We start from the raw sequence: 27,294 nt of genomic DNA, 5'->3' as shown, positions 1-27,294 counted from the left end.
GTTGTTTTTGTGCCAAAAATACCTTTTAGAATTATGGCCAAAAACTTCAACCTTGGTTTCATCAGACCATAACACATTTTCCCACATGCTTTTGGGAGACTTATAATGTGTTTTTGCAAAATCTAGCCGGGCTTGGATGTTTTTCTTGCCACCTTACCCCATAGCCCAGACATATGAATAATATGGCAGATTGTTGTCACATATACTAAACAGCCAGTACTTGCCAGAACTTCCTGCAGCTCCTTTAATGTTGCTGTAGGCCTCTTGGCAGCCTCCCTGACTAGTTTTCTTCTCATCTTTTCATCAATTTTGGAGGGACGTCCAGTGCTTGGTAATGTCACTGTTGCGCCATATTTTCTCCACTTGATGATGACTGTCTTCACTGTGTTCCATGGTATATCTAATGCCTTGGAAATTCTCTTGTACAATTCTCCTGACTGATAAACTTTCAACAATGAGATCCCTCTGATGCTTTGGAAGCTCTCTGCGGACCATGGCTTTTTCTGTAAGATGTGACTAAGAAAATGTCAGGAAAAGCCTATTAGAACAGCTAAACTTTATTTGAGTTTAATCACAGGCACTTTAAATGATGGCAGTTGCGTACTGACTCCTATTTAACACGAGTTTGAATGTGATTGCTTAATTCTGAACACAGCCACATACCGCATTATTTTAGTTTTTTATTTTTACTTCACCTTTCCTAAAAGATTTGTTTGTTTTTTAATTTAGTTGTACAGGTTATACTTTACATTAAAGGTGGAAAGAGTTCAGACATTATTTATCTTGGTATCATTTTTTTACATCACAGAAACCTGGCATTTTAACAGGGGCGTGTAGACTTTTTATATCCACTGTACATAATTAACATCACTGTTCAAAAATTAGAGGTTGGTAAGATTTTTTTATATTTTTAAAAGAAACCTCATGCTCAACAACAAAGATTCAGTAATAAACTGTAATATTGTGAAATATTTTTACAATTCAAAATAATGCTTTTGTAAAATATAATTAATTCCTGTGATAGCAAAGCTGAATTTTCAGCATCATTACTCCAGTTCTCTGTCACATGATCCTTCAGAAACCATTATATTATGCTGATTTGCTGCTCAAGAACAGATAATGAATAGTCAAACATATATATTTTTTTCATTGGTTAATGGACAGGAGGCGGTCTGTGTGCTAGTGCCGGAAGGCTGTGACTACCCTTGAAGATTCCCGATGAGCTAAATAAAAGAAACTAATTAAATATCAAACCAAATTAAACAAGACAAAACACTAAGATGACAAGCTAATTACAGCATGTCTCAAGGACTACAGACATTCCACGCAGCCCATACTGTGATTACGCAGACAAAGCACAGCACGAGATGGAAAAATTAATGTGTGGTGGATTTTCAGATGAAAGTATATAAACAGTATTTTCATGCAGATGTCCATCCGGAAACAGTAGCTACTTATTAAAATCACAGGCCACTTGTCTTGCAGTACTAATCATTTCTATGCATCAAACATATTCCAGATGGTTGGGCTCTCAGAATTATGGCATAACTTTTAAAAAGAAAGAAAAAAAAAGCTCTAGGACAAACGCAGCATGTGGCCAGATGGATCTTTCATCCCCAAACAGGTTTGGAATTGATGAATCGGTACGTGTCCCCACCTGCTACGTCAAACTCAATCTCTAGTGTGACTTTGCTGGTGATGCTGGAGTCCCTCAGCAGCTGATTGGTCTCCTCCAGTGTGCTGTCCTCAGTGGGGATGCCGTTTATTGACAGGATGCGGTCGCCAATCTGCAGGATGCCGCACCTGTGCACAGAGAGCAGATTTAGCTCCATTCCTCTTACACTGGTCAACAGACAAGCTGTGCTGAATGCATAAAATAAAAATAATGGACTGGCGTATAGGGAGACAAAAAGAGGTGGTGGGACCCAGGAAATATCTCGCACCGACCAGCCAACCACTTGTTTTATGCCAGCTGGCGCCGTTAAATAGACATTAGTGAGTGGATGTGACACTTTAGCCAAAACTACAAATGTCCTCTTTGCTTTTGAGTAAAAGCTCTTTTTAATAGTTGAGGGAACAAAAACTCTTTATTGAATTCCAAAATGGCTTATGAGCCAAACAGAAGCAATATTGCTTTTGCTTTCACTGCTAAAAACACCAGCGAAGCTGCTCACCATAATGGATATGCAGTGTTTTGGATGCTGGTATCCAGCGTGGGCTGCTAGCATCACCACCAACAAAAGAATAAAGCATTAAAACGTGTCATATTGTGATTAGCCTCAAGAACCAATGGCGTTTGGTGATTTTAGAGTTACACTGTAGGAAAAGGTTTACTTTTAGGTATTTTTTGTTCTTTTAGAGCTCGACAGCCCCAGTTACAGTATACATTTACATTTAGTTATTTCGCAGATGCTTTTATCCAAAGCGACTTACAAATGAGGACAATGGAATCAAAATCAACAAAAAAGCAATGATATGCAAGTGCTATACCAAGTCTCAGTTAGATTAACGCAGTACATATAGCAAGGTTTTTTATTTTTATTATATAATATATAAAAAGAAAACGGATATAATAGAAATAGAATAGAGCAAGCTAATGTTAGAGGCCTTTTTTGTATAGAAACAGGTTCAGCTGAAAACATGCATACTGTTCTGAGATTGCTTTAATGTGAATGTTATTTTCATCTGGAATATGTCATATTTACAGTGTCTGTTCACTTGTAGTGCATCTCTAAAATTTCTAAATCATGTTGGGCAACATTCAAATATAAGGGGAATTGTTTTTTTACTATTTATTTATTTTATTTTATTTTAGCAATGAAAGCAGTATTCATCTAGCCAAAAAAAGAAGACAGAATATCAAAATACCATATGCAAAATACATAAATAAAATATTATAAAAAGATTGATTTATAGAAGATGGCGGCGCGGTCAGATGCAGCGGCTGCTCCAGGTCCCAAAGATGGTGCTTTTATGTCTTTTAATGTCGTCTGTTCGTCTACTTCATTGTTGTATGTCTGTATTTATGTAGCACCGTGGTCCTGCGAGGCATGACATTTCGTTCCACTCTATGTCCCCACATGTAGCGGAATGACAATAAAGCTCAACTTGAACTTGAAACATTAAACCAACATAGTGGTGAACTACAGCATTTGACTAGATATGTTTTGTAAATTAAGTGAATAAACATTATTCTATATTGTATATCACTGCCAAAAAAAAGTTAAAAAATTATTTAAAAATAAAATAAAAATGAAGGTAATAATTTATTTTAAGGTGTCATAATACAGAGTAATTACCTAATTAAGTACTTAGTAGTAACCATTGTACTTACATGAAACAAAATGTACCATGTAACTAAGTTATGGAACAGCCTGTAATTACAGTTTGTAATTATGTAGATGCATTTATAATTGCGTAGTATAAAGTCTGCAACACATATGTAACAATCTTTTGGTTACATAAGCAGCTGTGTAACAGACTTGGTCTGTTACATATGTGTAACAGTAGCTGCCTATTACATCTACATAATTACTAACTGTAAGTGCAGGCTGTTCCATAACTTAGTTACATGGTAAGTACATTTTATTTTACGTAAGTACAACAGCTAAGTACTTAATTAGGTAATTACTCTATATTATGGACACCTTAAAATAAAGTGTTACCAAAATGAAATGTGTGTGTGTATATATATATATATATATATATATATATATATATATATATATATATATATATATATATATATATATATATATATTCCAAAAATATTGGAACAGTAAAGACAAGATTGCTCTGTTGGCTGTGGAGTCAAGACATTTACAAATATGATTAAAAGATGAATATGAGACAAAACTACAGAATGTCACATTTTATTATTGGGTGATTCAACACAGATGTTTTACCAGCTAAGAAGTTCAGCACTTTTAGAGTTTCATCCCTCTATCTGATGTGAGCATATATATATATATATATATATATATATATATATAACTAGTACACTATAATATTATTTTGTAAATTACTGTAACAAACCGTCATTTATTATATTATATTGTTCTATTCTAACTTACTATAAAATTTTGTATATTGCTGCAATAAGAATGTAAAACACCACACAGGTGTCTCCACAAAAGCTCTAATGAATCTGTGAAATGTTTTTGTGAAGCATTAAAATGATGCATAAATCACAAATAGATTTTCAACAGATTGCACAGTTTGCTGTAAAGTAAATAAACAGCAACAGCAAAAGCTACATTATTTTAAAAAGCTAAATTGTCTTCCCAGTACTGAAAAGTGTAGTTAAGTTGGCAGCATCTCATCGCTTGTTCCCCAACTCCGTCTTTATCACCAACATTAGCAGGTTTATGTCCATCACTGAAATTACAACTTCAGCTGGCAGCGAGTCATCCCTGTTGCTTAGGTCAGTAATTACAGTGAAGTTGGGATGTAAATCCACCTCAGTCGACGAGTAAGTTCATTTGGATGCCAGCTGAGGCTCCGCTGCTCAGGTAATTATAGTTAAGTGCTTTGCTCTATCACGTAACGCCGTAGTCAATCACAGCCCAAGCAGGCTGGAAATCAGATGGTCACGGCCAGGCAGTTATATATCATGTGCGATCATCGCATTATATCATGGATGAAGTTGTGGCTCTGCGGAGGACAAGTTCTAAGCAGTGAGAATGGCGCAGTGATGTAATAACTGTGGGCTTTGGTATGTGTTCAGATAATCAAAATTAGATTCAAGATTAAATATTCAAGATTCCCAAAAGGAAGTTCACACTTCTCTGATAACGCAAACAATTAAGCCGCGCCGAGTGCTCCGATCTGAGGAGGGATATCTGGAATATTAAAACCCAGAGTTTTAACTAGGTCAAATGAGGCACTGGAGAAGCACTGGAGATTAATAAAAATCATGTTCGGAGATCTTACCGCTCTGCCGGGCTGTCGGGGTCTATGTAAGCAATGAGTGGAGGAGAGGACAGGGTTTCTGTGGCAAAGACTCCTCCCTGCAGCTGGATCCCAAAGCCCATGATGGAGTCGCTGATGAGGGTCACCTCTGTTGTTTCTGTGTGGACCACCTGACCGGCCAGTCCTACGGTACTGGAAGCCAGAGACACTAGAGGAATGAAAAACAGAGGACAACATGGTCACAAACAGCAGAAAGTTGATTTATCTGTTCATATAGAAAAGAGCAGCTTGAACATTCTACTAAACTTCTCCTTTGGCCATTAACGCAAGGACAATAAAATTAAAAAAAGTCACATGTTTGAAAAATCAACCAAATTCTAGTGAACAATCCTTTCAAATGTTTCAAACAGCTCTTCTGTATGCATCTCAGAGCAACTTTTCACAGGCTGTCAAGCCATGTGAGTCTTAGCAGTGACTGCGCTGGATTTGTGCCCTCGCTACAGATAAGAATTCAATGTGTGCACTAGTATCTTTGGGCCAACTAGGTGCGTTTAGAAATAAGAAAAGACACTTTGATATAGAGCTAGTGTATTATATCACAAATCAGACCACAGGGATTTGGGGAAACTCTTTCAGTAGATGGTACAAATTACGAGGTTTTTAGAACTTCCTTATCTTACGGGTCTGTATCTGAAATGACTATTATACAGTACTTAAAAATACTGTTGTCATATATATATATATATATATATATATATATATATATATATATATATATATATAAATGTGCCATTTTAATACCACTGCAAAGAAAAATTAAAATCTACTGAGTATGAAGTTATTTTAACAATGAAATTGTTTGCACCAGCATTATTTCTGACTGCTACCTCTCATGTTTTTATATTTTCATTTTATTTATTTTAAGTTTTAATAATTTTGGTAAGCCACTTTTTCAATAGTTTGTTTATATATCTTTCTATTTTCAGTTATAGTCCTAGTAATTTTATGTCAACTTATTTTATTTCAGCTGATTGCCAAGGCAACATTTCTAATTATTATTTAAGTTCTTTATAATTAGTTTCCTTATCTTTATATTTTATTTTATTTCAGTGTTATTTCAATTAACAAAAAATATTTTTACTAGTTTTATTTCATACTGCTATCACTAAGTTAATAAGTATTTTTATGCTATAGCAGGTAACCAATAAATAGGCCAAATTAAAATTATATTTATTTGTCAATTAAAGTAAAAAAAAAAAAAAAATTACAAAGAAATAAACAAAGACACCATTAAAATGTGCATTATGAAATATACATTTATTTGCTATTGACATTTGCTAGTGTTTTTAAAAGTGAACGTTCAAATACTATACAACAGAAAAGACATCTAAATTTAAAAATTGGCATGCGCTGACATGTATGCAATACTGACTGATAATGTTCACTAAAAAAACTGTGTATATCTTATCTATATCTATTAGAAACCCAAACAAGCCTGTGAAAACAGATAAACCCTGTTGTTTTCACCGCACTGATTGAGAGCATTTAAACCAGCTTACCGAAAAGCAGACAGGCACATAAGCATAACCAATGTGATTTATTCTCTGCGCTGCACCCCATTTACAATTGTCTATATCAATAAAGTCTCATGCGATACATCTCAATTGCAAAGCCACACATTGTTACTGGGCGGCAAAAAGACCCAATTTTGTCCAAGCTTACTGACGACATGTTTGTTCGCACTGTGTGCTTTCAAAGAGGCCAGTGAAAATGCGCTCTGACACACAAACGCCCGTCACACCCTTGACTGACCAAGCTTAAACCGTCATCCCAAGCACCAGGGAGCACAGACGGCAACCAAGAGGTCTCTTTCCCCATAGACACGTACGGAAATCTGCCTCTGGGTTATCGACCGGCGCCAAACCAGGCCTGCCGCATTTTTAAAGAGCCTGTTATACTCGCCAGATCGCTCTACTGTGACTGTAGAGTGAGTCTATCCGAGATTGATGATCCTACTCACAGGCTAGATTTACTGCACCAGACACCTTTATTGTTTTAAATGCGGTGACCTTTCCTTTTTTTATTGGACGTGAGAGATGGGAAAGGGAGGTTAAGGTGACTCAGATGAGGATAGGACACCTCTTGGAATGTCTCTTGGAACACCTCTGCGGAAATGCTTTCAGGGACGGGTCTGTGGTGCACATCGATCAACAACCGTTTGGGACTCCTCTTGTCTGAAGCACTGAAAATGATACTGACTGGTCTTTTCGCAAACGGCTCAGGGGCCTGCAGACTGTGAATTGACCCGACAGGGCTTTGTGTGCTTCGGAGTCTTGCTTCACGAGGCGATTCGGTTAAGTGGTGTCTTCGGTTTGTGGTAGACTTCAAAGGCTGACAGACAAGGAAGCACCTGAGGGGTCATCGTCGACAAATCTCAAAGAATCGCCAGCCAGCTGACTCTCTCTAGCTCGTTCACTTCCTCCTCCTTCCTGCAAGAAATCTTCATTTCTGCTTCCCACAGACCAGTGAGTCAGCTGTAACTCGAAATCCTTAGAATGAGTCAGAAGAGTTTTGAAACATCTTTTCTTCGGCAGAGAACAGATTTTGGCAGTTCTAGTAAAATTGGAAAATGCACCTTTGATCTCAAAGCCCTTGATTTGTGTCATTGATTCGGTCGGCAGGATCTGTTCTAAGCTCTCTCTCTCTATATACATATACGTATATAGACATATACCGCTGTTCAAACGTCTGGGGTCAGTAAGATATTTTTTAAAGAAATTAATGTGTTTATTCTGCAAGGAAGCATTACATTGATCAAAAGTGACAGTAAAGACATCTATAAAATAAACTTTGTATTCCTCAGTATCACAGTTTCACAAAACCATTAAGCAGCACAACTGTTTCCAACATTGATCATAATAAGAAATATTTCTTGAGCATAAAATCAGAATATTAGACTGATTTCTGAAGGATCATGTTACACTGAAGAGTAATGGCTGCTGAAAATTCAGGTTTAACATCACAGAATTAAATAACGTTTAAAAAGTAATAATAAAAATTCTTACTAACATAACACTTTTTATCAGTATTTAGATAGCGTGTGGAATCCTGAAATATTTTGACCTTTTCAATTAAAGAATATAACAATATATGAAACTGACAAAAACAAACCAAAATTAAGTAACTTATGGAGTATCAAGGAAATAAATATTTTTATTTATAAAATGAAAAAATATTTCCATAAGAAATGCATATGGGTCATTTTGAACAATTTACGAAAACTTGGGATAGTGCCAAAAATGTATTATTATTATTATTATTAATAATAATAATAGTAGTAATATATTTCCTGAACCAATGACTAACAAATACATACTCAGAAACATACATTTCTGAGGCTCATATAGAAATATTATCAAAGAATTTAATTTTTTTGAACCCCTTTGTGCATTTTAGGGTTCAAATCATGCTTATGTGACATTTCTGTGTGAATACTTTTCATGCAGTGGCCAAAGCGTTGCGCGTGTTGAAAACCTGAGTCACATAAAAGGAACTTGGGAAGAGGAGTCTCTCAAAATTGTGTATGCCGTAGCCTGACCTGTGTCTTGCAGAAGATACCAGGAACTTTAATATCCTCAACACTGTCCTTTAATATAATCTACTTGTAATATAACAACTTATAGTAATATGACAACTGCATGGAAATCATAAACGAGGACTGTGGGCGTTAGCCAACAATTAAATTATGCTAATATTCTCCTGGTGAGAAGACAATGGTGCTAGTTTGGTCACAGTACATTAAACGCAGAGCGGTTTGTTCCGGACCACGGAAACGCAGAGGGGAAATTTGAAATTAGCATGACACCACCTCCAACAGAGGTAAACAAGATTTGGAAAAGACATCAGTGAAAGCTTTTTAGAGTATCCCCAGCAGGAGAAGAGGAGCCAACAGACTGAATGTGTCTGTTTATGGGGCGTGTGGACTAGACAGATAGTTTCCCCTCACATTCACCGCTTCATTGAGTAGACATTTTCCACAAATGGGGAACAAAATTCTTAAAAAAAAAAAAAAAACTTTTTCAACAAACAGTCAGTGATAGGAGGTGCTTAACCTTGAAAAAATATTGACTGTGAACCTCAGGAGGTCAAACTAATTATTATATTTTCAGTTTTTCCCTGGTTTTTGTACATTTCTAACAATTAAAAAAGAACCAGGAGAGCAAAATATATGATATATCCATTTTACACGGGGGGGAAAAAAACCCAAGTGGGTAAAATGGACATTAATATTATTAAAACAATTAATTATTAAATATTAGAATATTAGAATAAATATTAAATATTTTAATCAATAGAAAATTAATCGGCATGGAACTAAATGGACAAAATGAACTATAAAAAAATGCCATTATTATTAGTAAGTGAGTGAGTAAATAAATAATATCAATACATGTATAATATATAGTAATAATAAATATAAATATATATATAAATATATATATATATATATATATATATATATATATATATATATATAAAAAAATGATTAATTATTACATTATTATTATTATTATTATATTAAAATCCAGTATTGTACAATAGAAAAAAAAACTAAATGGACAAAATGAACAATCAAAAAAAGTGTGTATAAATAAATAAGTTAATTTATATTATAGATATAAATACAACATTTAATAATTAAATAGTGTGAACAAAAGCCCCATTTTAAGGGAGTTATGCAAATATTTGATGTGTTTAAAACTAGCTACTTTTCATGCTAGGCTAATTTTATGTCAGTTTATTTAACATATCTAATACAGTAGGTCTCACAACAAAATACATTGGATTTGTCCCTCTAATGCTGTACAAAAAGTAACAGGACACTGAATTGTTCTATCAAAAAGTGCAGTGGAAAATGGCAGCAGTTTTGTGACCTTCTGTTTTTATCGCTCAGTGTGAAGAGATGGCTTGGCATCTCATCCAGTCGTGTCATTGCTGTCTGATGGGTGACTTTGCAGCATGTACCTCCCTCCCTCCCTCCATCTCTCTCTCTCTCCCTATCAGATGTGTTGAACAGTGTATGTGAGCTTTATTCTGTCCCTGTGAGCCAGTGACAGTAAAGGCCTCAGGAGGGACTTTTAACAAACCAGTGCCACTTTGTATGCTAAAAGATGTCACTCAAGCAAAGGCTGGGAATGCTGAATCAGCAGCACAGCATGCAGTGAACCCATCCTCACTCATTTGCCTTTGCGCTATAGTCTGTCAGAACAGATCCTGGGCAATTGGACTCCTTGATTCGACTGCCACGGCTCTGAGCAGAGCTCTCTGGACAGTGAAATCAAGGTGCTATGCAAATAGGGCTCATTTGGAGCACCAATGAAGTTAATCAAGCTTTAATTAAGCTTTCAATTTGGGCCAGTGAGGCAATGAACAATTTGCTGCCCTCTGAGCTTCACAGCAGTGGGTTGAAACAAGGTGATTGCTGATAAGCTGCTAATATTCATTCGCATTTTTAGGCAATTATCAATTTAAATTTGATACGATTTCAAGCATTTTAGCAAAAGGTCATGAAAAACATGATCTTAAAAAAAGCAAAGTGTGTCCAAATCAGTGTTCTTTTGGTTATTTTATTATTTATAGAGTCTTGTAGTATTTTTTCCAGATTTTTAATTCATTTTAGTATTTTCAATTTTAGTATACCCTAACCCTAACCTAATCAATCGATTACATTTACATTTAGTCATTTGGCAGACGCTTTTATCCAAAGCGACTTACAATTGGGGAATACAAAAAGCGATTCATCTTGAAGAGAAACAAAAAGCGATTCATCTTGAAGAGATTACTTAACATTTAACAGGAAGATCAGGAAGCTGGTTTCCCAACATGACCAGATGAAAATTAGCAGACTAGCCTGACTGGGTAAGGAGACAAACCAGAAAACCTGCTTAGGCTGGTCTAATGTGTTTTTTAAAAGGAATACAAACTGTATTTTACAGGACAAAAGCATATGTCTGCTGCGTTTGCCTTTCTAACAGCAAATATTGTTTATTACGCTATGATATGATCTCACTCTGGCGTGCTGCTCTGACTAAGAGTGTTTCATGAGTTAGAGTACAATCATAGTTGAGGAAAGACTCAATATAGCTATTACAGACCCATTATGAAATAATTTTTTCTAAACAAACAGCGTCTTTGAGGGGCTATGCACATGCTCATGGCAGTAAAACTGAAAATAAATTTGTGTAATAGATGAGATGCTCTGTTTCTGTGCGGCAGGTGTATTTGCCAAACACAAGCGGTGAGCAACGCTGTAGGAGAAGCTATTAACTAATGTTCAGAACAAGTGCAGCCAAGTCATAGTAAATAAAACACTTCAAAGTGAGATGAAAAAAATGGACAGTTAAATTAGCCTAAGTGTTTTGCCATTTTAAAAGACCAGTCTCAAATTCCAGTTTAATGAGACAACTAAGCAAGCCATTTGTTGGGGCATTTCACATCTGTGGCACTATGAAAACCTCGCTATGTTTGTTCAAACAATGCAAATTGTTAAACTCTGGCTCAACCATTGACAATTTCAGGACAAGAGAGATGAGGCATTAGAAGTGCTTTGGAGACCTGTTTGGAAACAATCATTATTGTAATTCTAATGGTGCCACAGTGTTATGTTAGTATTATTTATATACGTTCAGGAGAAAAAGTGTACAAGTTGAACGCAAACAACGCTGATTATGTTCTGGGTAACGTGCACACATGCGTTGTGGTACTCTCCAAAATGGCGGAAGATGGTAACTCTGGGAGAAGAATTTTTGAATAAATTGTTATTTTTGTTTTCTTTGCGCACAAAAAGTATTCTCGTAGCTTTGCAAAATTGAAGTTGAGCCACTGATGTCACATGGACTGCTTTACCGAAGTCCTTGCTACGTTTCTGGGTCAGGGAACACTGCAGTTGCGTTGCTGTCTATGCAGGGTCAGAGATCTGTCAGATTTCATCAATAATATCTTAATTTGTGTTCTGAAGATGAACGAAGGTCTTACGGGTTTGGAAAGACACGAGGGTGAGTAATGAATGACAGAATTTTCATTTTGGGGTGAACTATCCCTTTAAACCTGCATTGCATATATTTGATTGAATCGTAGCCTTTGTGAATTCACAATAGCATTATGCTTTATTATGATTTTTAAATGGGATTAATATATCATGCAGCCTTGGAAAAAGGTCTAATAATGGTAATGATTCTCTTTCACCACTTCCGGTATTTTTCCAGTTACTCGACACAGGCATATTTTGACAGCCCTATCATATTAATTATTAATGTCTTAAATCAATTTTATTTTTAGATTAGGTTTTCTACTGCATGTGTCCAAACTCCACTTCCTCTAACATCTACAGCAAATAACCAAGCAGCAACGAAAAACAAACTCAAAAACAAGTCGGCTACTGAAAGTTAATGTGAATGCGGTCAGCAGTGTGGGCAGCTGATTAACCATTTTTCCAGTGCCAACGTTTGTTTATTGGTCCGGTTGACAAAGCCCGCAGATAACAGCCCCACATGGTATGAAAGTGTGGTCAGGTAATTATCTCCGGCAGAGGCGGCGATGGGGACACTGCTCGGTTGAAGGATATGAAATCTCTTTCAGGATCTAATTACTGGGTAGCCAGAGGTATAATTTCCCTCTTTCGCTTGGCGTCTTCAGATATGGGAAGAGAATGCTGAATGTGTTCACTTCAGGTAAGTGCTATCACACTCGTGGATCTTATTCAGATTCAGAGCCCAGCCGTGGAGAGGAAGGGAGGATAGGAACCATGTGCAAGAGGTCTGAACGTACAGATAAAGACAGACTATCATAGCAGAGACAGGAAGAATAATAGACGTATGGCCTTTCTTTAATATCAACTAACCTCTATGCATTTATGTTGGAGTGTTATTGCTTCTGTCGTTTTCAGCGGCTTGACCAAGCTTTTCTTCGCACAATTGCATGCGCTTAGCATAATGTGGCATTTATAAAGGTTTGTTTCTGAATTACCGTGGGCGGTACTTTCAACCTCCTGACTTCTGTTTTGCGCAAAGAATGGCAAAGGCAGCTATAAAAATTCAAAAGCTAATATTAAAGTCAAGACAAGAGCCTGCATGGAGGTGCTGATGCATTAGAGAAGTTTTACAGGAAATCAATAACCAAGCCTTTTTCTGTTTACTTCAGCCATTTGGATAAAAACGGAAGGTTTTAAAGAATGAATCAAAGTGGAACTAGGCCAAGATTGAGGGGAAATCTCTTGTAGAGAGGATAAAAACCCATGAAGAACGTCTACTTATTCAATGTACTATACAGAGCAATAAAGAAGGTCTTTGTGGTATTTGTAGGATGGCACGTCAAGGTAAAAATAGTACTTCAAAATTTGTTTCAAGACCCTTTTCCATTCAGTTGCATTCCATAAAGCTATTCGAAAAGAATGCATCTAACTGCACGTGAAAGCTTTCAAGCTTCAAAAAGGATGCGGAAGCACCATAAAAGCAGCATAGAAGTGGTCCATACAATGGACCAATTGAAGTAGCTATTCCTTGGAAGGAAAGTTGTTTTTTGAATGATCCGGTTTACAAAACTGATTGATTCTCTCTCAAAATTATTTCATTTTCTTGAGATGACTCAGTGATCCAGTTGCAGCAATGAACTCCTCACTAGAGGTGAAGATCAGTGAATAATGAGATAAATCAAGTCGATGTCTTTCTCACAAAGCTGTCACTTTTATGGTGGTTTTGCATTCAGTTTGAAGCCACAGAAGTCAGTCAGTCATAAAAATATTGTTAATTTAGTCTTTTTTTTTTAAAATTTAGTCTTAGTCTTTATTTAGTTTTTTATTTTATTTAGTCTTAGTTTTTTTTATTTAGTCAAGTTTACTTTTTATTTATCATATTTAGTCAACCTTGTCCTGTTTTTTAGTCAAGTTTTAGTCGACTAACCCCCGGTTTCACAGACAAGGTTTAAGCCTAATCCCAGACTAAACTCTAAATCTAAAAACTGGTAAAACAGTGAAATTCCTAATAGTAATTCCAATAATTCCAAATTGGAGACACACAGAATTCACACTGGCTGAATGACACTTTCATTTAAATCGAATATCTCACATGGAGATCTCTGAACTTCAGCTTACTGGTTTGTCAGTGTTTAGATCATCATCTACACTTCCGTAATGAAGAGTGAGCACGTGTACATGAGAATTGTGTAGGTTTTTTTTTTTTAAAGTCTTGTCTCATCTTTTATCGTCAACAATACTGCATGTTGATATAGTCACAGTTATCATATATTAACCTTATTGTCGTCTCGCCATTGTCTTGATTTAGTCATGGGAAAGAAGCTCGCCAAATACTTTTTTTTTTTTGTCATAGTTTTCATTAAAGAAATTAACACAACATAAACATTTGGAATGACATAGGATAAATTAATTTACATTTTTGGGTGAACTATCCCTTTAAGAATGAGGCCTCTTTTTGAATTTTGTGGAATGTTTTGTTCTTGATCAATAATAATAAAAAAAGACTGATCCCTATTAGATATCAGAACATTCAACACGACTGCATCAAACATACTTGAGCTCTTGTAGTCTTTCTTCTTCAGTTTGCGTCTCATCATGGTGCCGCGGGGACTTGTGGGATACATGGTGCGTGGCAGCGTGTTCATGTTGAGTGAGCTCAGACTGTAGGCACTCATGGAGGTGGGAGAGAAGGATGAACCCAGAGCTGAGTAGGAAAAAGAGAGAGGAATGTTTTAGCAAAACTCTCATTGTCAACTTTCAATGAATCATTTCAAAACCTCATATATTTAGTATATAAAGTTCAGTTTTGCTTGGTAAAATGCTTCTGTTTTACATTTTTTCCTCATTTACAACAACAATTTGAGTGAAAATCCAACAAAAACACCATGATGTCATAGTATTAGGTATGTCTCTCTTTTGCTTTACTGGAGCATCAGGATCTTGATCTTCAGCATGATTTGAGATGATCCAAAGAACATCTTGAGTTTCTTTGGAAAAACAACATCTGATCATCTGTACAAATGTACCTAAATTAGTGACCTAGAACCTATTCATTTTATTTTTAACCATGTTTAAATCCCATATTTTCAACTGAACTTTCGAACCCCACTGTATCTTAACATTTTCTAGCAACAGGTGCAGGAAACGAGAGCCACAGTTTGTCACCAGTCGAGGAAATGCACAAAACAACTCATTAAAGCACTACAGACTGCGCCCTTGCCTTTGACACTGTGTGAACGGTGGCAAGTCTTCAAAGCACATCTCTAAAAATACTCCCCGATGCCTAAAAGCCACTTCTTATCACAGAACAATGGCTAAGAACCAAATCACAGTTCATACTGATCAGATAAAGAGCTTCAAATCTGTTTTTAGCACTTGCAAAAAAAAAAAAAGAAAATCTCAACTGGCAAAATGTTCCTACTCCAAAAAAATATGTTTTATTTGGCTGGGACACTGGCGATGCTGACAACATCGCAGGTTTAGAACAGATTACAGTCTATTTTTTACAGTATGTCTGCTCTTGGCAAATGAAAGGACATTCTGCTTTCCTCTCTCTCGCTCTTTTTTTTTAAAAGCCATTAAACCATGTACAGCTTTAAGAGCCATAATGAGGCCTTCTGGTCCACTTGTGTATTGTATAGGATGAGCCCTTCCTAATCCAAACATTAAGGAGTTAATGTCCAGCAAATGCGGCCTAATTTGTCTTTAGGGAAAAAGAAAACAGCGGCTTAAGTAATACAACTCGCAGGGGAATTTTGCTCTTTCACGCGAATCAAGGACACATCTTCCAGAGATGGAAAAAGCCTTTGAACTCCCATAACCAAGGGGGATATATAATCCAGGAGTAAAAAAGGAGACTGTGACTAAAAAGTATTGATGGAATGACAGTAAATGATGTGAAGCCACCAGCACTGAAGTGCCCGCGGCATCTTTACGACCCTCCTGAATGGAGAATCTGAGACATGACTGTGAAGGTGAGAATAGGTGCCGAAAGCAATTTTAGCTGCGTTGCAAACCTCAAAATTCAATCATACGTGTGATATAAGTGAAAAGCAGCTCAGAAGCTTGAGGTTTAAAGGTCGCTGTACCATTGGTTGCTACAGGGGTTTTTAAACTGCAGCACAATGTTTAGGGGTCTGCAAAATTATCTTTTTTTAGGGTTGTCAGAATTCATATGTAAATGTAAATCTATCTATCTATCTATCTATCTATCTATCTATCTATCTATCTATCTATCTATCTATCTATCTATCTATCTATCTATCTATCTATCTATCTATCTATCTATCTATCTATCTATAAATATAACGACAGCGTTTTAGTGCCACGTAAAAACAAATAAAAAATTCTAAAATTACGAGATTAAAGTCATAATATTTTGAGAAAAAAGTTGTAATATTTAAATTCGTAGACTTTAATCTCGTAATTTTAGATTTTTTTTCTTCTTTTTACGTGGCACTAAAACGCTGTCGTTATATATATATATATATATATATATATATATATATATATATATACTAGAATAAGGTTGAAATATTACGAGAATAAAGTCAAAATGTTTTAAGAATAAAGTCGAAATGTTTCAAGAACAAAGATTATAGTTATAATATATTTTGCGCATGCAAATGGCCTGGATTGGGAGCACCGGGAGATATTCCAAAGTCTCAGCTTTCAAAATATGTCAGGTTTATAGCGAAATACAAACAATATCTAGGCTATATTGCAATAATGTGTTTGTTAAGCGGCATGTGAGTCAATCATCTTTCCGATTACAATAACGAACGACGAGACATTATTTTCATTATAAATTAGGCTAAACTGTTTTTTCATGCCTTATGATGTTCCTTCGCTATTATATCTTGCTATAAACTTGAAATAAATAGCAAAAACACATTTATAATTTGTATTTCGTTATAAAACTGACAGAATTTGAAAGCTGAGCTGTGTGTAAAAGCAACAAAGCACAAAATTGTTGCGATTACTGGTTGGCTGGCGCGCTAGAAATAATGAATGGAAGATTAATATTATGTCCTCATTTACAGTATTATACTATGAATAAAACTGTTTGTGAATAGTCACAACGTTTACAGCAGACAAGACAACAATATAACTTATGTTAACAAATTTGAGTCCACTTCAACCTTTAGAACGTTTTATTGCTGTTTAATTAAACAGGCTATGTGAGGAATGAAAGTTTGGACGCCACAGACGTTTTTGCGGAGTAGGTGGTGGAATTTTCACAATAATTTAATGAATTGATTCACATAAATACAGCGATCTGTCGCCACATTAAAGAGCTTGAAAATCACATTATTGTAAGACACAATTTGTGTATCGCTATAAAACTGATTTTGAAAGCTGAGACTTTGTTTTATATTAAAAGCACTAAAAGCACAAATCTTAAGCTATTGCTATTGGGTGGCTGGCGCACTACAATGAATGCAATGGAAGACATGAAATATTATTTCCAAGCATACTGTCCCCGCGAGTATGACACATGGTATGATATCTGCTAATATCCCCGCATATATTTGTAGTGTATTAAAAAAGGAATGTTGATTGAGTGTGTGAGCTGATAAGATAAACAGTTGTTCTGTTCATAAAGCTGTGCAATATTGTTTTACATATGTGCAATACATATATAGCTACACATAGTCTCCTGTGGTGTATTGTTTGATGTATTTATAAACCTTTCTCTTGTATGTTACCACGAGGCGTTGCAATTGATTCTCTTTGCGCAATCGTGCAATGACAATAAATAAAGTATTCTAAGTATTCAAAGTTAAATATCTTATTCTTGATATTAAGCTGTTTCCGCGAGTCCTTAAAATTGACTCTACGCATCCCAGTAAAATGGTGCGGCTGCTCGGACGCAACAATATTCAAATCAATTCTGGTGGCCTGGAAACTTCTCCCAGTGCTCTTAATGCGGTCCATTTGCATGCACAATATAGGCTTGAAGGTCATTGCACACTGAGTCCGAAATTTTCGCATGCGTTTTTTCTTATTCCCCATCCTTTCCTATCAAAATGCATGCTACAAATGCGAAAATGCAGAAAATCTAACCTGATCCAAATTTTTTTTGACGGATGTGATACAATGTGAGGTCGTATTTATTTTTTAACGTGCGAAAATTTCGGACGAAAAATTCGGGCTCAGTGTGCTACTCTCAAAATATTATAACTTTAATTTCTACGATTTAAATTCTCGAAAGATTTCGACTTTATTCTTAATATATTACGATTTTAATTATAAATTATATGATTTTTTTTAGATCAATTATATACGTTTAATAAAATGTTTTTTTTTACAAATGTTTAAACTATCCATTGAAAATATACATTCATAAAATAAAATAAAAAACTAGGCAGCTCCAGTCGTAAGTTATTTAATAAATAGATAAAAAGTATAATAATAAAATAAAACAAAATATATCAATGTAAAATAAAATGTTTAAAAAAACTTGATTTAAAAGTTTATATAGCTACATTACTATTACTCTAAAAGTGTGCAGAAAATAACATTGTCTTAGCATGACAATATAATATGAGGTTTTATCACATAAAATTGGTATAAATTGGTCTTTATAAATGAAATGATATGGCTATTATATTTTCAGAAAGGATTTCTTCACAAGTTGATCAACCCAGTTTGGGGTCCTTGGCATCAAAGCGTGTAATTGCTCACTTACATAAAGCTAAATTACGCTAAACTTGCAAACCGTTGTCAGTGTAAACGAACAAGCACAGGTCATCTCTAACAGCCTCACAGTGCCCTTGAAGCGCTCCGAGAACCAACAAAAGAGATCGATAAAGCCCTGATGGCTGGAATTTATAGTAATGAGCCTGTATCATCAAATCAGACTCTGTAAGGCCGCTGAAAGAGGAAAAGCATGACCTAAAACATAAATGCTTTGTGGCGAATGACAATCTTCGCATCTTATCAGCCAATTAGGCAGGGAATCTAAGGCCTCGGGATGTCAATTATCATTGACTACATGTCCCAGAATGTACTTGAGACTTAAGTCCACCCATGACCGCACAGGGAGAAATGGTCAGGTCATGTTGCAAGAATGTCAATAGTGCAATATCGCTTCCTTAACAAGGATTATGTTCCATATCCCAAAGAATGGCACCACAAAGGTGTCCTCTGGATTCACTGTGTATCTTCTGCACAACAAAAACCACACAAGTCTCCCTGAATGGCTCAGTGCTCGCCTGGCTTTGTACAGCGACTCTGAGCTTTTCCGTAATGTGCTCTCGCCTCTGGTAGAATAGAGCTCAGCTACACCACAGATGGAGAATAAAGGCCAGATATAATACGGAAGAAGAGAGCAGCAGAGGGAGAAAAACAGTCTTTAGCCTCAGCATAGTTTAGAGACAAGGAAACAGCCAGGGAACAAATTAGTTCTGCTCTGTTTTCCAAAGAGATTAAATAAAACACTAAAAAAGACAAAAACAAAAACAGACTTATCAAATAAAGCACAAAGGAGACATTTGAACGAATGGTATGGAAACAGCTCCAATTAGGGTCTGCTCTCCCCTCTATGCAGGACATCTACCTCAAACTATTCACTTTGCTTCCATCTGGTAAGCGCTTCCGTAGCCTGATGGCAAAAACTGAGAGACTTAGGAGGAGCTTCTTCCCCCAGGCCATCAGGCTCCTAAACTCTAACTCTGTGTCATAACATCACATGACCCCATGTAAATATCACCATATCAATAAGCTATTCATAATTTTTTCTACCTTATATTGCTGCTATTTAAATACCCTGTACAACTTTTTTGCACATTCCTCTTATATTACTATTTATGTCAACAACATACTGACCTGCACATTTATATTTTTTATCTTTTATTTTTTTTCTACTTTTCTTTCTCTTAATATTTGTATTCTATACAATTACACTGTCCTTGGAGCGGACCTGACTTACATTTCACTGCTGGTTATACTCTGTATAATTGTGTATGTGACGAATAAAAGATCTTGAATGCAGTCCTGTATTGCATATCACATTCCCGTGGATGCCAAGGTTGTGGGTTCGATTCCTCAAAAATATATGACTTAAACTGATTAAAAAATTTAATTGCGTGTGTTTCTTTGTGTGTGTGTAAGTTGCTTTGGAAAATAAAAAATTATAATAATATATCAAATAAAATAAAAATAATAAAATAAAGAAAAAAATACAGGATGTACTAATTAAAAGTAACCTTACATCTTTCATCTTCACTAACATTGGCTGTCGCTGCTCATTTGCATAAGTTGAATACTGCCCAACTTGGCAACAGGTTTTTTGCTCATGTGGTATTAAATAGCCAAATCTCATTGAAAATATATGTTTTTATTAAACAATGAAAATGAAAATCAACCTGGCAATATTGAAATTATAAAGTCAAAACCCATAAAAGAATGGAATAAATCGGTTTATCTGTGATACTAATGAGAAACAAGGAGTGATACAAGAGGATGAGGATGAAGGAGAAGGGAAGGAACATTACAGGGGTTGTTTGGAGAGGTTTTCTGCTTGGTCTGGCTGCGGGACTGGTCGGGGTGGTAGGTGTTATAGTGTTGATAGGGAAGGAAGTTGCTGTTGTTGTTGGTTCCGGATTCCCAGGGCAATGGCCGGTTACTCCTCTGCACCTTGACTGACCACACGGAGAGGAGAGAGAGAGGGAGGACGTGAGCAGGAAGAAACATACAACACCACATCAATTCCAGTCTACAACAGATAAAACATACAAGGAGAGACATTTTTAAGGCTTTTCAAACTGCGATTAACCCTGGAACAAAACTATGGTTAAAAATGAGCTTGGTTTAACAAAGGGTTATTTTGTCTGCTTTGAGATTAGGCTTTCTTCAATCAGCAAGCACAAAAATGGACAAAAACAAGCACAGGTAAAACACGACATATTCCAAATATTTGTAGCAAGGACAGTTTACTAAAATGCAAAAAGTTCTGTTGTTCCAAACCTGAATGACTTGAAGGAAATGGGTCAAAAAACAAAAATAAAATACAATTTTGGGCGAATTATACCTTGAATTACCAGAATTATAAATGTTCTCGGTCGAAACAACCAATGTCACAAATAATGTAGATCTCACCATTAGCAAAGGTATGAACAAAAGACAAGCACAAGTTATTAAAAATAATAATAATTGGGAAAATTGAGGGATAGTTCATTAAAAAATTTAAATGTTTCTTGTTCTAAACTTATATTCTTCTGCATAACACAAATGAATTTTTTTTTAACCATTTAATAAAATCAATGCGTCCACAAAATAATAAAATGAAGTAAAATTTATCCCTTTTAGCAGTGTTCTAGGTTGAAGCAACCAGTGTCTCAAATAATGTAAACCTCACCAAAAATGCACCTGCATTCAGCAAACAGCAATATGCAAACAGCATCTTCTCAGACTTTAGGACAAGCAGACTGACAATATCTGCAGTAGCAGGCATAAAGAATAAAAAACAAGCACTCACATAGAAAGGTCTTAAATAACCAACAGCTAGTGCTCCCCTCAAAGCGTCCTCGTAGGAATACACAACTATGGTCACCAGCATTGATCATTTTCCATTTTGTCTCCTTTCTGTTTCACAGTTAATTTTAGCAGTATGTTTTCAAACACAAGCATACAGGCTGGAAAGAGAGATTACAAAAGCAGTCTGAGAGAGAAGAGAGGCAAACTGGAGGGCAGCGGCTGCAGAGGCGATTACACAGGAAAGAGAGTCGGTGAGAGGTGAAGGAGGAGTGTGTTTTTGTGTAAGGCAGGAGACCGGGGATCCATCATTACGATAGCATCAAACAGCAGCACAGGGTTGAAAGACAGTGAAGAATCCATTGAGACCGTAGGTAATCAGGCCTGAACAGATGAGAGCCATTACTTCTACAATTATGTGTGTGTGGGAAATAAAGAGAGAGATTGTTCATGAATCATAGAGAGAAGAGGTGCAAATGACAATATGATTGGTGTGTTTGCAGGCATTAATGTAGTAATCATGTAGGCACAAATGAAAGTAATCATGATTAATCTCAAAAATTCCTCTAATCAATTTCAAGTTTTGATTAACTTAATTTATAATATATAATATATTTGAATGTTGTAAAATATAATTTATACATAGCATACATATTTGGACATATTTAACATGCTCTATAAGCATTTTTAAATGGTCAATTCTTTTAAACACAATATAGTTAATACAATATATTCACTATACCAGGGCTGTCAACTATTAAAATATTTACAATAAATCATATAATAATATATATTTTTTTCTTTGTTCAAAATTCTTTGATTTATTCATTCAATAAAATAACAATTAAACACACACACACACACACACAACTGGTCATCACAGGAATTAATAAAAGTAATTATTTCATATTACTGTTTTGATCTAATAAATTCAGCCTTGATGAGCATAAGAACATTTTTAAAATCATAAAAAACAATTAGCGTAGTTGTATATATACTTTTTTCATATATTGTATACTTTTCTAATATGCATTATATTGTACAAATTATCAACCACATTATATATGCATAGTATGTAAGTGCTTATTTTCAGGATGTATAATATACATTTGGTAGTGTGCACTTGCAAAATGTACTACAACAAACTACATGCACATGGTAGTCCAGCGAACAAATTGTGTTCAGTGTTTGCATCAGAAACAAGCAGGGACTGGCCTGGAGGGACAATATTTACGTATTCATCAGTAGATTGAGATGTTTTCAGTGACACGCACACTGCTGCCCACAGAAGCCCACAAACCGATGTTGTGAATGTATGAGTATGCGGTGACTAGGTAGAAAGTGTCTATGCACTGGCATATGTGTGTTGTGGTTTCAGCCAGCTGTCTGGTGCTGTGATGTTTCTGGCATTAGCCAGCTGTCTGGAGTTTCACAGCGGCTGGAATTTAGATCTGTGTTAGTGTAGAACGCTTCACTGCACTAAAACTGCTTGAGCTGAGGAAATAGACTACAAGTCTGCGTGTGTGTGAACTGCGTAGTGGACGTGCCTCTGCATAGTAATGCCAGGAGCCTGACATGCCAGAAGACGTGTGCGGCTCTTCACGGGAATCAGGAGTGAGCTCCGTCCACTCAATGTGTTTGGATGGTGCTCTAAACTCAATTTCCTTCCCTTAAGAGCCAATCAAGACGCCTCCCACCAGCTGACCCGAGGGTCACTTCATTGTTTTCTAATGTGAGGCCTCTGAAACCCCCTAACAGTGAGCTACAGGATGCATTAGTATGCTGTGCGGGTTCACTTTTATTTATATGCTCAGGGCTCAGGCTTTATTCCATGTTCTTATTAAGTTCATAGCATAAAGGTCGCACAGCCACTGACCTTGTGGACGTTCTGCAAAATAATTCAATTTGTCAATAGGATTTATGTTTATTTTTTATTTTTTTACTCAGTGAAGGGCATCAGCAAAAAAATCTGTATGGTACATATATGATGTGTTTTTGACCTCTTTTTTTGGCAAGCAGATCAGTAAACGTACAGATACTCTAATCAAATAGTGCTTAATAAAAGTATTAAAGGGGACATCATATGCCCATTTTCCACAAGTTGGTATGATTCTTTAGGGTCTTCGTGAAATGTCCGGTAAATACTTTGGTTAAAATTCCTCAATGGTCGTGTAAAACAACTCCCTTTATACCTTGTCAAAAACAGCTGTGTTCACAGTGACCCCGTTTCGGTTCATGTCTCTTTAAATAATAATGAGATCCTGCTCACCCCACCCCTCTTTAATTTTTTGGTGTATTTTGTGGCGCTTTACCTTCAAAAACAAAGCTAATCCACTACGTCCTCTAGTGTCATGAGAAAATGAAGACTCTTACAGTGTTCATTTTTACATCCAACGATAAAACATCCACATTGCTTACAAGAGATTGTTGTATAGCTGCTCAAGCGTTGAGAAAATGGAGGACAGCGCGCAACTGGCTGAGGGCGGAAATATGCTCACATATAAAATCACAATGGCTAGAAAATTGAGACTGTTTAGGTTTTTGGGCATCAAAAAAGAGTGATTTTTTTTTTCTTTTTTTTCTGGTCATTCTTGCCTGGCTGTGCTCTAGTGTGGCCTTCCACATTTTTGTGCTATAAATCTAGTCCTATCAGGAAGCACAGCAGCGTTTAAACCTTTGTCTCTGCGTTTGAACGTTAGCTTCCTGCTCCTGATAAGACGTGACAGGGCACACATTGGATGTCATAAGAACGCATTCTCTGTGAGAAGCATCGTTGCTCGAAACTTCTGATGTCAAACAGCATTTGGTGGAGCACAGCCAAATAAAAACCTGTCAGGTGATAAGAACGAGCGTTTGAACACCACATAATCCCTGACAACCTGAGACACAAGCAAGATGCACTATCCACACACGGCCCTGTCTGCATTACAGATATCTCTTCAGGAAAGATGCTTAAATATCGTTAAGATAACCGTCACACCTGGCCTTGCACTGAGATGTCAAACACTGCATTCAGACAACCTACTGTAACTAGGAACTACAGGGTTGATATCAAAGACACGCAGGAATTATGGTAGGCATCAATTATGCATATGCCATCACTTTCAATAAATCGATTAACTCGTTAAGGGGATGGTCTCTGAGGTACGGCAATCTAAGATGCACAACATAAAACCTTTCCGAGAACAGCTCTCATTAATACATGTGACCAAAAATAAAATGCTGAGTGAGTAAAACTGTTCTCTAAATAAATATGCACTTATCCACTTCGTTTTCCAATCTGCATCACTTTAGTGGTTTTACGCGCTAGAGAAAGCCCTAATGGAGTGTTTTAAGGGTGTAAAAAGAGCCAAATCAGTTTGAAATCAAGCAAGGATACAGTGAATTGCCTCTCCTGTATGCTTATAAAACACTATCCCCATTAAAATCAATGGATTTGATGTGTTTTTGATGAGTGAGTGTGTGGGTTTCTTACCATGTTCAGGTCCTTTGAGGGCCAGTCTTGTCTGGTGGTGGGGCAGGATCTCCATTTTAACGTGTTCAGAAGCGCTAGCTAGCAGCTGGGTGGCCTCGGCCAGTGTGCAATACTCCATACTTGTGCCATCCACCGAGAGGATGTGATCACCTGCATGCAGTGCACCACACCTGCAAAAGCAATGAGATCAGATTCCCATTTTTCCAGCTCTAAACATCCACTGAATCAAAGTACTTTTATTTTATTTAGGGAAATATATTATATTACAATTTTAAGCAAATTTTTCATAAAAATACTTTTTTGCAGCAGCAGCAGAAATGCACATAATGGTTCCAAATTGGGCATCTGAACTGGCACCCTGTTGATGGGAAAGGGGTTTAAGATGTATTTATAATTCCCACCCAATGTTTCTCCCAAGAGCAAACTCTAATCTGTTCTGATGGAAAGGTTTTCACTTGCTCAGCACTCCGCCACCCTTATTATTGTTCCAGGCCTTTCTGCCGGCGTGAAGGCTAGATGAGTTATTGAATTTCTATAATTAGTTGCTAAGCTTTATGCATTTCAAACTTTGAAAATTTCACAAGCAGGCATCAGGTTCCTGCAGTGCACATTTCTCTCCTCTCGATGCATTGATCTGGCTCACAGAACAATGGAAACATGATGAGCAATGACGCTTCTTTCATAAGGAACCAAAACGGTCGCCTTCCTATGCATGTGGGAAATGATTGCGGCTGTAATTACCTATCGGCGATGCTGGCTGGTTTGACCTTGTCGATGATGATGACCTGCTTATTGCAGTACATGGAGGTAGAGAGAGCCAGACCTAAACTGGAGCCCATGGACTTGGCCACCTCCACCAGCAGCGGGCCTGAAGCTGTGGCTACAGAATCTATAAAGGAGGAAAAAGACAGTGATTATATTCAGAAAATGACATTATAGGGGTACAAAGTGGCTCATAACCTGTGGCAGAGCTTGCCTTTTTGGTATATTAATGCAAATCTGAAAGCTTAGGTTAGGTGTACACTCCAGAAATTGGATAAAGCCTAAATCAAAAAGCTGCACAGAGGAAACTGTAACTGTGGTCTGAAATTATTCATGATGAATATGAGCTAATAACTAATTGCATCTTTTTTTCTTTAATGACTGAAGGCCGGTATCACTGATACCAATACTGATTTCCATATAAAAAAATCCCTCCTAATATTTATCCATTGACTATAGCCATTCAACATTACATTATAATTAAGAGCTATCTATTATAACATTTATTACGCTTTAAAAATAACTGCTAATTTAGAGCACAAGACTTAGAGCATTAATTTTCTCAAAATAGTATTACACAGCATTATAAATATTGTGATTTTTGCTCTGAAAATATTTCTATTTCACAATTTTACTCTCATAATATTATGACTATTCTTGAAAAGCTTTTTTTGATGGCATATTTAGGTGAGTGTGAATACACCTGTGGTTTGTCTGCTATGTGTGAACTTGAACTTATTGCCTTCATACAGAATCACATTTACACCACTAAGCTAACAACTTAATTTGATATTCTGCTTCCAATGCAATGTATGAAATTATATACATTTGTAAGTGTGGCTTAAGTGCCCGAACACCTGGAAGAAAAAAAAATTACGGATGACGGTTATACACCCACACACACACACACACACGTACACACACCTCATTACTGTGAATGAGGGTGAGCGGCTGCGGTTAGACCTGTTAAAGTCTAATGGAGGTAATTCAACATCTCAGCTTAGTAATGGACCACACTAAAAGACCTGATTACACCATACGTCTTCAGAGCACGGAGGAAACACCACACGTAAACACGTGTCACACGTCCACTCTTCCAGCACGTTCACAACATGTGCCGATTTCACTTGACGCCCATTACAAAGAGAAATAGCTCCTGCTGTTTTGTGTGGAGCGGACAGAATGAGCAGCCTGTCTTTAGTTAGAGCGGGTGTACAGCTGTCGGCTGTCAGGTGTGTCAACTTCCTCCCTGCGTTCATGGTAAACATACTTGCTCTCATTGCAAAATGCCAACGCACTGGGGAAACTCCTGCACTAGTCTAGAAGATGCTGTTTGGATCTGTAAAGCGGGACTCAAAGTCTCAAACATGTGGTGATGTGTTTATAATATTAAACAGTAGTGTGAAAGCTCAGGATGGGAACAAGTACTCAAGAAACAAAGAACTGTGATTGTTTTAAAGCATTCAACAATGAGCAAGAGTCCATTAACTACATGCAAATGTGCCAAAATTGACTTAACAGTATGGTGATATTTTGTTTGGAATATTATAATCTGAACATAGGAATTCTGCAGGTTTATGAAGGTAAATTTAAGACTGAGGAAAACCTTTTTAGGACCAAGTAAAGAAAATGTAAGAAA

General features: G+C 36.4%; 1 protein-coding gene across 1 annotated transcript in view; it reads right to left on the bottom strand.

Annotated features, from left to right (window-relative positions):
- Positions 1-27,294, bottom strand: part of LOC306861861 (glutamate receptor-interacting protein 1-like) — a gene marked incomplete at its 5' end in the record, with an annotated part of 98,109 nt that overhangs the window by 34,633 nt on the left and 36,182 nt on the right. The window contains 6 exons of the mRNA XM_079404338.1: positions 1,658-1,803; positions 4,933-5,119; positions 14,496-14,645; positions 20,440-20,586; positions 24,894-25,063; positions 25,635-25,782. Of these exons, the coding sequence (XP_079260464.1) occupies positions 1,658-1,803; positions 4,933-5,119; positions 14,496-14,645; positions 20,440-20,586; positions 24,894-25,063; positions 25,635-25,782 (948 nt within the window). The remainder of the gene's footprint in view (positions 1-1,657; positions 1,804-4,932; positions 5,120-14,495; positions 14,646-20,439; positions 20,587-24,893; positions 25,064-25,634; positions 25,783-27,294) is intronic.

This window comes from Barbus barbus (genome assembly GCF_936440315.1).
Source record: "Barbus barbus genome assembly, chromosome: 42".
In the NCBI taxonomy this organism is placed as follows: Eukaryota; Metazoa; Chordata; class Actinopteri; order Cypriniformes; family Cyprinidae; genus Barbus; species Barbus barbus.
The sequence above is the reverse complement of the archived record's forward strand: the minus strand, read 5'-3'. Positions and strand labels throughout refer to the sequence as shown.